This window comes from Betta splendens, chromosome 3 (assembly GCF_900634795.4).
Source record: "Betta splendens chromosome 3, fBetSpl5.4, whole genome shotgun sequence".
NCBI classification, from domain to species: domain Eukaryota; kingdom Metazoa; phylum Chordata; class Actinopteri; order Anabantiformes; family Osphronemidae; genus Betta; species Betta splendens.
The window spans coordinates 13848314-13861424 of record NC_040883.2 but is presented as its reverse complement, the minus strand read 5'-3'; the positions used below and the strand labels follow the sequence as shown (position 1 = coordinate 13861424).

General features: G+C 44.4%; 1 protein-coding gene across 3 annotated transcripts; it reads right to left on the bottom strand.

Annotated features, from left to right (window-relative positions):
- Positions 1-805: 805 nt before the first annotated feature.
- Positions 806-9485, bottom strand: kif7 (kinesin family member 7). 3 transcript variants are annotated; one of them, XM_029144981.3, is made up of 20 exons: positions 9304-9485; positions 7999-8362; positions 7614-7811; positions 7111-7510; positions 6678-7025; positions 6034-6226; positions 5769-5936; positions 5465-5623; positions 5233-5378; positions 5037-5158; positions 4761-4916; positions 4469-4674; positions 4156-4353; positions 3856-3981; positions 3469-3645; positions 3173-3388; positions 2712-2918; positions 2396-2594; positions 2078-2236; positions 806-1454 (listed from the first exon to the last, which is right to left on the bottom strand). In XM_029144981.3, the coding sequence occupies exons 2-20, from the start codon at positions 8327-8329 to the stop codon at positions 1087-1089; spliced, it is 4077 nt and encodes a 1358-aa protein (XP_029000814.1). In that variant the 5' UTR covers positions 8330-8362; positions 9304-9485; the 3' UTR covers positions 806-1086. The 3 variants fall into 3 exon arrangements, with proteins under 3 accessions (XP_029000814.1, XP_029000815.1, XP_029000816.1); XM_029144982.3 differs by lacking the exon at positions 9304-9485 and adding an exon at positions 9055-9192; XM_029144983.3 differs by lacking the exon at positions 9304-9485 and adding an exon at positions 8761-8898.
- Between the last annotated feature and the right edge of the window lie 3626 nt (positions 9486-13111).

The window sequence follows — 13111 nt, the reverse complement described above, 5'->3', positions numbered from 1 at the left end:
TTTGTTTCAGGTCCCGTAGTTTTATGAATATGTTCTAATGTCTGGTCCACTAAACTAGAAACTCCAAAATCCAAGCTTAAACCAGTATAATCGAAGCCAAACTCCTATGGTTTCATTAAGACCAAAAAAAAGTTGGTGCTTACTGCACGTGTTAAGAAACACCGTCTAAATGTTCATTACTGAAATCAACAAACAGCAATTTACAATTAGATTTACAAATGACATTAGTTTATCTAAATGTAACATTTTTGTAACTTTTTTTCTGACAGCCTGATAAGGATGCTGATCTGTAGCCGCCTGTTGACTGCGCTCGTCCTGAGTACAGCTCATGCTCCTCAGACGCTACTAAAAAACACAAAGATCTGGCTTTGGATTCGTTAAATATTTCTCTATCTATAAAGCAACTTTAGAAGTCGTTTGTTTTAAACCTGCCCTTTTAAACCATCGTGATCATCTGACCATTTATCCTTTATAGGGATATTCCACATAGAACCAGACTGTGGGAAAAACAGTTCAGTTCTATCACTGAGGATGCACTGCCCTCTGGTGCTCACGCAGCGTCCACGCTCCCGCGAGAATTAGGTATGATTTACATTTAACTCGTTTAATAAATGTATTTGCTTTAGTTATATGTAGTAACAGATATAGCAAAATCCATGCCATTATTCCCTTTACTTCTGATAATGACAGGTTATACATGTACTTAAATGCACATACTCTACACACACCAGAGTGTTATCATTGTGATATCATTCAAAAACGTTTTATTTGCCAAATGGCAAAAAATATATAAACACTAGTCAGATGAGTGTAAAGGTAAAAAGACTTTAATATACAATACTGTAGAAGGTCAAGAGGGAGCAAGAGAACCCTACTTTGTAATAATACGTGATTGATTCGTAAACCTACCGATTACTGAAACATAAACTTTACTCTGTCAAAGTGCTTTGTATAAAAATCAGTGGGCGTTCATGTTTTACAAAACATCATATACACTAGAAAAATACCAAAACACAAAATGAATAAAACATAATCTTTCAGAATCCACAGGACAAATCCATGTTAATGGTCACGATAGACCCGTTTTCAGACAGGGTTCCTCCGAACATCGATTAAGGCAGAGTTTGAAGTCAGTGGTCCAACATTGAGGCTGGGGCGACGCGACTCTCTGCGGGATTTGACCGCCGGCAGGGAGGTCGGCCCTCCGCAGGGCCCGGCTCCAGTTTGAACCACGCGGTTGACGGGAGCGTCTCCGGCCACTCGGAGCCACAGCTCCTCCATGACGGCGGGCTCCTCCGTGGGCAGCGAGGAGCGTCTCCACGTGGACGGGAGGGGCGTGTTCACCAGCTCGCGCATCTCCTCCCTGGACTTGGCAGGTTTGTCCGGCTGCACCGACAGCCGGCCTCCTGCGCCGTCCTCGGGGCAGCGGCTCAGCTTCTCCAAGCTGCCTGAGCCTATAGCAGAAGAGAAGATAATGAAGGGAACAATTAATAGTGGCCCAATTATGCTTTCAACATTTTCCTCGCAATAGGCCATAACAGTCATACTGATAGTGATACTACCTTACGTCGTTTTTTTCTTGACCACACCCCCACCCAACCACGCCCCACATCCAGCCACTCCCACTTCCCTGATCTTCCCTTCCTTCTCCAATCATCATTAGACCCAACTCACCCGTGCCTTTCCCTCTGCGCACTCACCCCATCTCATTCACTCTACCCTTGCTGGTCCCATGTCGTGTACAGGAGTCACTGTGACTTACGCTGCCTTCCATGCTTGTTCCCCACATCTCATAACAGGTCACGTAAACCATGATATCCCTAACTTCTGTTTAGACACTTTTGCCACGTGACATGTTGTTTGACCAGACCATGTTGACAGGTGCTTCATGTAGCCTTATATCTGCCCTCCTCAGGTTTTCAGTTTGTTGCTTTGCTTTTCAGGCTTTATTTTGGTGCGTTATTAAATTTTTTGCTTTGCCTTCTATCTTATGGCACTTGGGCCCAAAAGACAACAAACAATTTAACTCTATCCACCATCTTGACTGATGAATTGTAACAGCGTCACATAATGTCACCTTTAGCATGCTCCTTCTGGCTGACTGAACCACAGAGCTCTCTCAGTTTGTTGCTGAGCTCCAGATTTGCCGTCTTGTAGTAGTTGAGCTCTTTGCTGAGATTATGGATCCAGCCCTCATATTGCCTCTGCCTTCCTGCCAGGCCCTCGTCTATTTGCTCTGTGGAAGCAGTGAGTCACACACATGGTTACAAATACGAAGACATGTCATCATCAAAACTATTCACTTCCACTTGTGGTCAATACAATAGTCACATTTGTGTAAAAGGTACAAAGCCAATTTTAGCAAAATAAAAGAGCGTTTGAAAATGAAACGCACCTCGACACTGCTGCAGCAAGAGCTGAACGCTTCGTTCATGTTCCTTCTGCTGCTGTGTGAGTCGACGATCTGTGTCGAGATGTGTTCGGTCGAGAGCGCTCTCCAGCCACTGCATCTGCCTCTGCTGCTCATCCAGCTGCATTTCCAGCTCAGCCAGGGCGCGCTGCAGTTTACGCTCCTCCTCACGCAGACACACCACCTACAGAAAGTGTCAGTGGGTTAGGAGTTAACACCGTGTCTGTTGCCAGGCCTGATATTACTTTTGTGACAAAGTGTTGCCATTACTTGTGACAATCTCAGGTCAGTGACACCACACCTTGTCAAAGTACTTGCAAAGCAGAGCTCTGGTCTCGGAGGCAGACAGGTAACTGAGTTTGGCCATGAGGTTCATCTCCCACTGGGACAGCATGCTGGCAGAGGCCCTCAGCTGTCTCTGTCTTTGAGTGATGGCCTCATTCTTGTACTCGATGGCTGCATCCAGAGCCTCGATCGCCTCGTCCAACTGGAAAAGTGTTCGTTCCTCCTGATACCATCAGAACAAACAGATGGACTTAATGAGAGCTGGAGCATGGACAATGACAGACAGGTAATATTACAGATTCCAAACAGAGCTAATTAGTGCCACATGCAACATTTTTGCTAGTCAGGATTTCAATCATGGCTGGTGAGAACTCAAAATGTAAAATCAAGTTCAAATTCAAAAAACTTTATTAATCCCAGAGGGACTTTTTGAAGTTGTTTCTTCTGTGACAACATGTTATGATGCTTGTATCTGACCTCGGGTGAAAGCAGGTTTCCCTGCCGCAGCTTATCATCCAGTTCAACTCGTTGTTTGAGCAGTGAATCTTTCTCCTGACGCAGGTTGGAGATCTCCTGGCGGATCTGTTGGGAGTCTTGAGCGCTGCTGCTGCGTAGGAGACCGCTCCGCTCGCTGAGTTCTTGCTCGAGTGACTCAATACGCCCAGTAAGCATCACTAGGTCTTTACTCAGGGCCTACAGGGAAGATGAATACGCATTTAGTACAGAGCATACAGCCTTCTGTGTCCCTGAAATTGGCTGTTTGGTGTTCATACCTGACTGGAGCGGAGTCTCTTGGTCTCCAGTCCGCTGCGCTCCTGCAGCAGGGCTTCTTTCTTAGCCAGGATCTCCTCTCGTTTAGTCAGCTCTCCTTCCAGGTCTTCCAGTCCTCTCCTCTGTTCCAGTACTCGCTCCATTTCCTCATCCAGCCAGCGTTTCTGTTCCTCAATCTTCTGCTCATCACGGAAAATCAAGGACAAGGAAGATTTAAGATGGTGGATTGATAACATTCTGCATTAGGCTGGGGCTGACCTATTTATAGCAGTATTTGATGCATTTAATTTTATCCTCAGATTCAGTATTTGGTTGTTGACTGCCGTTTTTTAAGTTAGTTATGAAATTGTTAAAGCTAAGACTTAATCACTGCATTCTTCTTGTCGCACCTGTTGCTCCTCTAATGAGACGACTGAGCCGTTACTGCCACTGCGCCTCTGCCTCTGGAAGGCAGCGATCTCCTCCGTCTTTATTCTCAGGATCTTTTGCTGCTGCTCATTCTTTATTTCAAGTTCCTGCAAGAACGGCAGAACAGGCAGTTATGCAATGTATATTACCTTTTGAAAGCTTACAGGCAATTCTCAGTAATGAAGGGACTTTTATTGTAACATAATTTACTCTACCTTTGTCACATTTTATGTGAAAGGATGATGATAAATGTTGTTTGTGCGTATTCTTCTGAGTGCTACCTTGACTCTGTGAGTCCTTCGCTGCATCTCCGTCTCCAGACGCCGTTTCTGCTGACTTTCCTGGCGAAGCCGCCGTTGTAACTGCTCTTGCTGCTGCCTCATCGACTGGACGCTTCGCTCCAGCTCTAACACACGACGTTCACTCTGTGCAGGGAGGTTAGCTAGACGAGCTGTGTCCCTCTGGCGCTGACTCAGTACCTAATGTGTGATAACCACTTTGTTAGGGAATATGAAAAAAAGCTAGTTTCTACATAATCCAATATCAGTTCTTTAATTTATTTGTTATGCATAAGTAGAACAGTGACAGTCAAACCTGGACTTTGCTCTGAGCAGCAGCTATCTTCCTGCGACACTCTTGCGCTCTGGTCTTGTCTGTTGAACTTATCTCTCTCTCTTGCCTCTCTAGATCCTGCAGCTGCCGTTGGGCCTCTTGTAGCTCCTGTCGTGCCTGAACAGCTTCATTCTCCAGGGCTGTGATCTTATGGCTGTACTCTCTGTTCAGGGCCTGAGCGTCCTTACCTGGAAATATTGAAAATTCCTTTACAAAACCGAGAAAATAACCTTTGGGGGCAACTGTGGAGGGGTAATGGGATTACAGGTGCTACCTGTTTTGACCAGTTCCTTGATGAGTTCCTCCTTTATACGAATAGTAACGGACAGTTCCCTGATCTTCTGCTGTGCCTGAAGAAGTTCACACTCTGAAAAGCCTTCAAAGCCCTTCAAACTTTCCCAAACAGATGCCTCTGTAGAACTGGAGTTAGCTACACAACAAGTACACAAGAGGTTGGTATGGTGGCATAGTGAGAGAGGACAGCATGTCTTCAAAGGCATTGTAGGTAAACAGTGCTCCGTTAAAAATAGATTAGACTGTTAGAACTCACAGGCTTTTCTGGCTAAACAGGGGTGCTGGTCTGGCTCATGAAGCTGAGTCGTTGGACCTTTACCACCAGCTGCTGGTCGTCCTGGCAGCATGTCCCTTTTAGTCCAGGTCAAATTTACCTGCCTGAGAGAATCACTGAGCTATGAAGTAGCTATAGCAGCTATGATGTGAGCCCAGCTGTGAAGATGTTTGCATACCTGCGTCTCTCACGAGCGAGGTTGGAAGGACTGCTGTCTTCATCTGTGTCCACCATTTCTGCTCCTCCTGGAATCTCCTGTTCCTCATAGAGGTTACAATCCTGATCGCAATGGGGCCCATTGCTGAGGTGGCCCAGTGGGCTTACCTTTACCACACACAAATGGGTACAACATGGGTAAATAGAATTTTGCGCTATTTTGTGCAGCATTTGCCTGTAGGGACCATGATTACCTGTCTGTATGTGGCTCCATTCTGACTGTGCTGCATGGAGCCCATTGGAGCAGTATGTGGCCGTGATCTCAGGTTAAGGCTCAGCCCCATCAGCCCTTGGGTAGACAGCTGACACTGTAGTTCTGCTATCAGATCCTGTTGCTCCTGCAGTTTATCACTCTGAGAGGGGAAAAAATTAACTCTCAGAAGCAGCAAGCACTTCTTTGCCCATCTTGATTACAACAATCATTCCAAGAACCTATTGACTTGATGTTATTTGGTCCAATTTCTTTTCTGACCTATAGTTTCTACGACCGTATCTGACCTGCTGCTTGTACTGCTCCATAGCATCCTCTAGGGCTGACAAAAAGTCTGTGTTTTCTTTCTCCAATTTCTGGATTTGTGCTTGAAATTGGGCAATACTATCTTCTTTCTCTCCATCTTTTTCAGTTTCATGCTCGTGGCTCCATCTCTCCTCTGCAGCTTCTGGATCCTAGGAAAGGGATAATGTTATAACATACAGTAGATTAACATGTCTAAATGCTGGTGAGTAATATAAGATTTAATATAAGACTTCCTCAGAGCAGCACCTGGCCTTTTACAGAAGGCCGTCCCCTTCTCGGTATGACGCTGTCTTCAGTGAAGATGTTCTCGATGCCACTGTCTGGTCCTGAGGCAGTGGTCAGTCCGCTGCGTTCCTCCTCCACCGAGCATAGCCACTCTTTCACTCTCAAACTCTGTTCTGCAGTCAGAGCGCCTTCACTCTGGAGTTCCCGCATCAATCTATGATGGAGACGTCACATCAAAATTAACTAAGAAGAAATAAATACGCTATGCATGAAGTAAAGCCAACCACACTTCTAATATTCTAATAAGAGATAATGGAGAAGTGATACCCAATCATAACCTCATTGGCTCGAGGCATCCTTTATTACAACAACTGTCAATTTCACAGCTGTTAGAAAAAATTACTCAAAAAAGACTAGCTGTGTTTTAAAGATCAAAATCAAGTTATTTAACAAAATAACAATATATTAGATAACATGAATAAAGATTATGTAATGTAACAGGTACAATCTATGACATCTACAATATGCAAAGATTTTGTGCTATATATCCTGTAGACGTATTAATTCCAAAGTGCCCTGCTACTCAGTGATTAAAAAGCCACCTAAGATGTTTGGAATTAACTCATTAAACCTTGCAAAGAGTATAATAATGCACTTAATTGTACCTGTAAGCAGTGTCTGTGCATGTCCTGTAGTGGGCACTCTGGGCTTGCAGCCTGCTGAGCTCTCCTTCGCCGAGTCGAGGTCTCCTGTTTGGATCAGCGTGAGCAATAATGCGAGTTTCCGAACGCTGCCGGTTTTCGAGGGCTCTGCGCAGAGCTTTTATTTGCTGCTCCAGCCCCTCAACGCGATCGGGCTCACGTTTGCAGTTGACCGTCGCCCGATTCTGAATGTTTCTGGCCCGTGTGGCATAGTTAAGTGTATTCAGACTTTCGTCAAAGTCAGATGATGATGGGCTGATGCAGGCAATCATCAGTGTTTTAGAATTTCCCCCCAAAGAATCCTTTAGTATCCTAGTTCAAACAAAGATTGTATAAATACCAGAAAGTGACATTTGATGTATTTTACCTCGTATAGTTCTCATGAATGTGACCGTACCTTGTAATCTTAGAATCTCTGTATGGTATATGGGAGCCTTTCCTTTTGGAGTCACCCAGGGCCCCAATAACATTCCCCAGGGCCAGTAGTCCACTGTTAATCTGGATGCTCTCCTTCAGTCTCTCCCCAGTGTTACCCGTCCTTAAGATACGTTCCGACCCAGCCAAGTCAACAAAGTGGAACTTGGAAGACAACATTTGTGGTCCAGCACTTGTTGCAGTCCCATAAAGGCGTGAAGTCCCTCGCCGTTGGTCCATATACAAGGTAAAAATGGTGTGGGACCGGCTGGAGTTCGGATTCATCTGGGTTGCACCAGTGTGCCTGGCTGTGTTTCCTGACTCCAGTAAGCTCAAGACCTCATCGAGACCCTCCACTTCGCACTCCTTTACGCCACATAATACTGTAAAGTCACATACACAAAATATTAAACACAGATCAGAACATACACAAACAAAATTAAATGAAACGCTGCGTATTTGTAATGATTTGCATCTGTTCTATACCAATGTTGCCTTTGTCCTCGCGGATATGGATGTCTTTACTCGCAGTCTCCACCTCCAGCAAGTCCTTAAATTCTTCTTTGTAGACCTCCAGATAGGAAACTCTAACAGAGAAGTCTGTCAGGTCATTTTCATCTAGCAGCTTGAAGACATCTGCGACAGCCCTTGGGATAATACCCTGCTCCTCGTCTCTAAAGGAACCTACGAATACAGGTTAAACACACATAACTGGATGCACATAGCTTCATACAATAAAAGGTTGATTAAAGAACAGTTCATACATTGTTTAACATGTCAGAAAGATGTTTCAAGTCCATTCAGTCTGGTCTTATTTAGGTTGAAATTGCTAAAACAGATATAACAGCTAAAGAAAAGGTAAATATCTTACAGATATTGGCTTCTCCAATGGTGTAGGTTTTCCCTGAGCCTGTTTGCCCATAGGCAAAAACTGTAGCATTGAACCCTTGGAAGAATGCATCTATGAGAGGCTGCACGGACACAGAATAAACCTTCTCCTGACAGCAGGTTTCCTCAAAGAGGAAGTCGCACAGAAAGCGCCGGTCATGGCCCAGAGTAACCTGACACAGCTCGGGGTCCGCGGTGATGCAGCTCTCATGGCAGTGCAGAAGCTCTTTAGGCAGCAGCGGCCGCACTCGAACGGCTACTTGCACTGCAGAGTAATCCCCTCTGCCTTGGCCACTGGGCAGCTTGGGAGACATCTCTGCGGCGCCGTGTCGATCACCTCTGGGCCACTGGAAAAGACACAAATCTGTTTTTAAAAAATACATGGATGAAAAAATAATACTTACACTTTGTAAGTAGGCACCAACCCGCATTTTGCTACAGGATTGTCGGACAATGTCAGTATTTCTTACTTCAAAATGTATTTTAAGAAACTGCTCATGAATATGTAACATCACACAGCTGCCTTCTATTAATTAATTCAAATATACGTAGATCTATTAAAGTGACTTTATGGACTAGGTCTAACTTTGATATTTCTGGAACTTCTGCATCTCCAGATGTTTAACAGGAAAATAATAGCAGACCCTGAACTAATTTTTATTTTCACAATGGACTGAGGTAAGTAAATATTAAATAAGACCTCCATAATTGTGTTATTATATAAAACGTGAACTTATTACAGTACCAGTAAATATACTCATTTACACGAATCCACCGTCGGTCAAAGTCGTCCACGTTCTACTTTCCTCGCTGTTTCATACAGGCTCATTAAGTTTAACTTTAAAATAGGTTCACACACCAATTGCAGTTTGTATTTTCCAAAGCAACGCCGCATTTTCACGTTACGTTTATCACGTTGGCTACGTAAAGTTAGCTACGTAACGTTAGCTAGCCGCAACTTTTAAACAAAGCAGCTGCTAATTCCGTTAGTTTAGTCAGATTGTCTTTGAACGATATGAACGAGAACGTGCATTTTGACCTTTTCTCGACCACATAAGCCGATCAACAGCTCCCGAGCGTTCAGACAGCCGCCGGTTCACGTTGGTTCACGTTTCCCGAAATAAGTTGCGCTAACGTTAGCCCGTTAGCCAGGAGTCCCAGCTCAAACCAAAACATGAGGATGCGGAGGCTCCAGCTCTTTTCGAACCGGTCCCTCCGCTCCGTTGGTTCCGCGGCGCTGCTGCGCGGCTACGACGGATAAACCAGAACCCAGGTCACGACCACCTACTTTCAGACGGGCAGAAGTTGCAGCATGAATTCGGGATAACGCAGGGTTTTTGCAGAGAATAGAAGTTGAGAGGCACCGTGGAGGAGGATCGGGAGGAGGAGCCCGAAAGTTCGGTCTGGGCTTTGGGTTTGGCTGCTGGAAGGCGTCATGGCCGACGGCTGAGAGCGCTGCGTTCTTTGCCGACGCCTCCAAACATCATCACGGCACAGAAACAGCTGGCGTCACCCGAGGGTCAACATCTGTAGTGAAGAACCGACCTCAAACTACGGCCTCACCTGTTCAACTTTACCCCACTGCACACTAAATATAGCTGTTTTATTTTTCAGTTTGGGTTCAAATTTTAAATATATGTGTAATATGTGTAACTCTAATATCAGACTCATCTTTCACATCACGTGTTCAGTTACACACATTTATTTTTAAATACCAGAGGATTGATTTTGCCCCATGTTTTTCCTTTATAGCAAATCTAAGCTTTCATATTTATCAACAGTATTATGTCTACATTCAGAGCATGTTTTAGATGGAGTTAATAAATAATTAGAGACCTTACTGAAACCTTCCTCCAAAACAACATTACTTTCATATACACATATACCAAAACACAACGTAATCAATTAAAAAAACGTCAAGACACACAGATGATGATCTGTATGTGATCTGTATTTTAGAGTAAAGTATGTCTGCAGGTCTGTACCTTTGGACAGTGTTTAAGATTTCACATTTTCACATTTACCTGTCACTGTGTGAAGAAAAACTTTCACCAACAGTGAATGTCATGTTGTGTCATGTTGTGGCATTCAAATGCTGAGCATACAGTACAGTAACTAGAAACATTCTAAACACAGGTAATTTAATTACAGCAGTTCACATAGAAAACTGGACTGATTTGTGCCTGGGTTTGTTTTTTATACATGTGTGTTTGTCCAACAATCTAGAATATGATCCATTGTATTTACACTGTGATCTTTACTGAACAGTACTTTTTGAATATTAAGGCAGACTATGACTCGTTGTCTGAGTATTTACAACAACAAAATCACTAGTCTTCCAAAGCATTCAAAACATTATAAAAATGCAGTTTCATGATTTATCTTTATGCAAACTATATTTACATCCATCAAAGTAAGATGAGACCTATTGAAGGAATAGTGCACTGGTGGATCTGATCATGGTGGTGCTGAGGTTGATCTCTGTTTCTGCTCTGTATTAGCTCCTGGAAAATAAATGTGACTTATGATAATATGCATGACATTAGCAAGCAGCAGTTCACCAATCCTCATTTTCTACAAAGACGTCATTGGAACCATGTTCTCATACACAGATATTTGTCACTTACCTCTGTTATAGCTCACTCACCTGAGGATGGTTTCTGTTCACGGTGGGTGCGTCTGATGGCTGTCTGATATCGTGTTATCTCCTCTTCCCATTGTGTTCCTCTGGGTCAGTCACCTACAGCACCAGCCGAGCTGCCTGGGGTTGAGCCCTTTATAGAGCAACTGTCAGCACCTTGACGTCACCATGACAGGTTGTGGTATTATCCTTATCACTCAAACACCTGCAGTGTACATTGGGTCCAGATGGTAAAAACAGATTTGAGATGCAAGAATTTGAATTTTCTAATTTAGGTTACGTTCATTTTTAGTATATTCATCAGTCCACGGTTTGTCTATTGATTGTTTTTGCAAAACCACAGAACCATCTTTTCACAAACATCTAAAACAATCCAAAGAATAACTGATGCCTTGCTGCTGTATATGCAAAATGTTTATCAGTGACTTGAGAATAATCTGTTCAATAACGTATGTACAGTATGTGTTAATTCTGAGGAAACTGCTGGAAACGAGGAAGCTTTTGAAAGGTTCAGGTCCAAGTATTGATTTGCCCCTTCTTCATCACCTGCCTTTGGCCTTGTGTAGGCATGTTCTGACAACAAACACATGCTCTGCTCACACTAGACCTGTGACTGAGTGAAACCTATAGTGTGATGTTATAGACTGTAAATATGGTCAAGAAAGAAGGTCCATCAACAGGGCTGTGGCCACACAGGCTCATCTGATGAACCTGTCTCTCATCTTATAATTGTGTGTAATGATTATGACGTCTTCTTCCATCCCAGAGGGAAGTCACCTATATTGAACGTATGCAGTGTCTTACTGTAATTTGTTTCACCTGAGCATCAGAAACAACCTGAAATGTTCACATTTTGTTTTTGATTCTGGTGTCAAACTGGTTTTGAAAGATCCGATCGATCGTCATCAAAACTGTTGGACAATCTTTAAAGAGAGAAATTACAAGAATTTGATGGGGGTGAGTTCTGTATTTTCTGTTCTCTTTGAGGATCGCCAGGGTTCCATTTTTTAAGCTTCAGGCCAAGTAAAAATTCAAACTATGTATGAGAAGGCTCACTGGTCCTGCTTACTTGACTAATTGAACCTGGGGTCATATTACACATATTATTCACCCACCACTGTTGTTGTTACGATCTGATCACAGTCATAAAAAAAATAATTATTCTCTTTCAAAGACACAATGGAATTAATATCAGCTTCCGTGGAACCTTAACGCATTCTGCTGTGTTTCGGTGTTCACTGAGCGTGGGTTGGGCTCATGTCTGTGATCAGCAGGGGGCAATGTTACACCACAGCTAAAGGTGCATGTGAAAAAACACGGGTTTTCATTTGCAGTGACTCATCAGAGAAACAGGTGCACCAGCAAACATACCCATTAATGAAAATTGAAAGAAACTGAGTGGAGAGAGAAATAAATCCCCAGAACGTTAATGACGCAAAAGCTGATCAGGTGTTTAATTTGGCGTCGGGAAATGAAACGTAAAGTGCCAGACGCTCGTCGTCTGCCCGTTTAAACAGACTTCAACTTCGTCATTGTGCTACTTTCTTCACAAAAACAGGCCCGCCGTCCCACCGTCCCCTCTCATTTCTCCACCCGCACACCAGCGCTGCATTAATCTGAACCAAAGCAGGAACCCTGGAGCCTCGTTGACCCGCCGCTTTGTTTCATTACACGTCAGATGACGCCACGGTCTTTCCTTTGAGCAGCAACGAGCAGGGTCATCCGTGAAGGCTCCGTGGAAGGATGCACCGCGATAACAGGGAGGGAGCCGAGGCAGAGGCGAGGGGAACAGAACCAGTGAGGCTTCGGACTCGGCCAGGCGCTCTCACAGGCTCACTCTGGTCCATCACGGAGGCAGGATGAAGTCGCTGCTCAAACTCAAAGGGTCCCTGAAGGACACACGCGGGGGCCACCTCCCATTAAACTCTGCTTTTGCTTCCTTTTTGCTCCGTCAGACCTTTATTCTGCTGCGCCAATAAAGGCAGCAGTGTTTTATTCAGCCTTGAGCCGGTGACTGAGAGGCCGTGTGACTCAGCTTCCATTCAGCCCCCTCCTTTCAACCATCACTGTCTGTCTGCCTCCCTATCTCTGCATCTTTTTCTTCGCCCATGCCTTGTTGATACAGGATCCAGTCTCTAACCCCCAGCGCCCCCGTCCCTGCGCTGGTGTCATCCACAGAGCCGTGGACCGCTCTGCAACCACAGACATCCTGTTTCTCTCCACTGAACCTACACTTGGCCTCACTTTTGCACACATGCACATTTGTGTGTCACCCCCTCCCCCCACCCACCATCACTAGAGACTGGATGGATGGCTGGGCCAGCACACAGGCAGCAGAGTTCATCAAACCTCTCTAGAGCTTCTCGCTTTTACTGCACATTTGTTCTAACTCCTTGTGAGGGGAAAATGATCAACATACGTCAGTGCACGAGTGCATATGACACGTGCATATTTC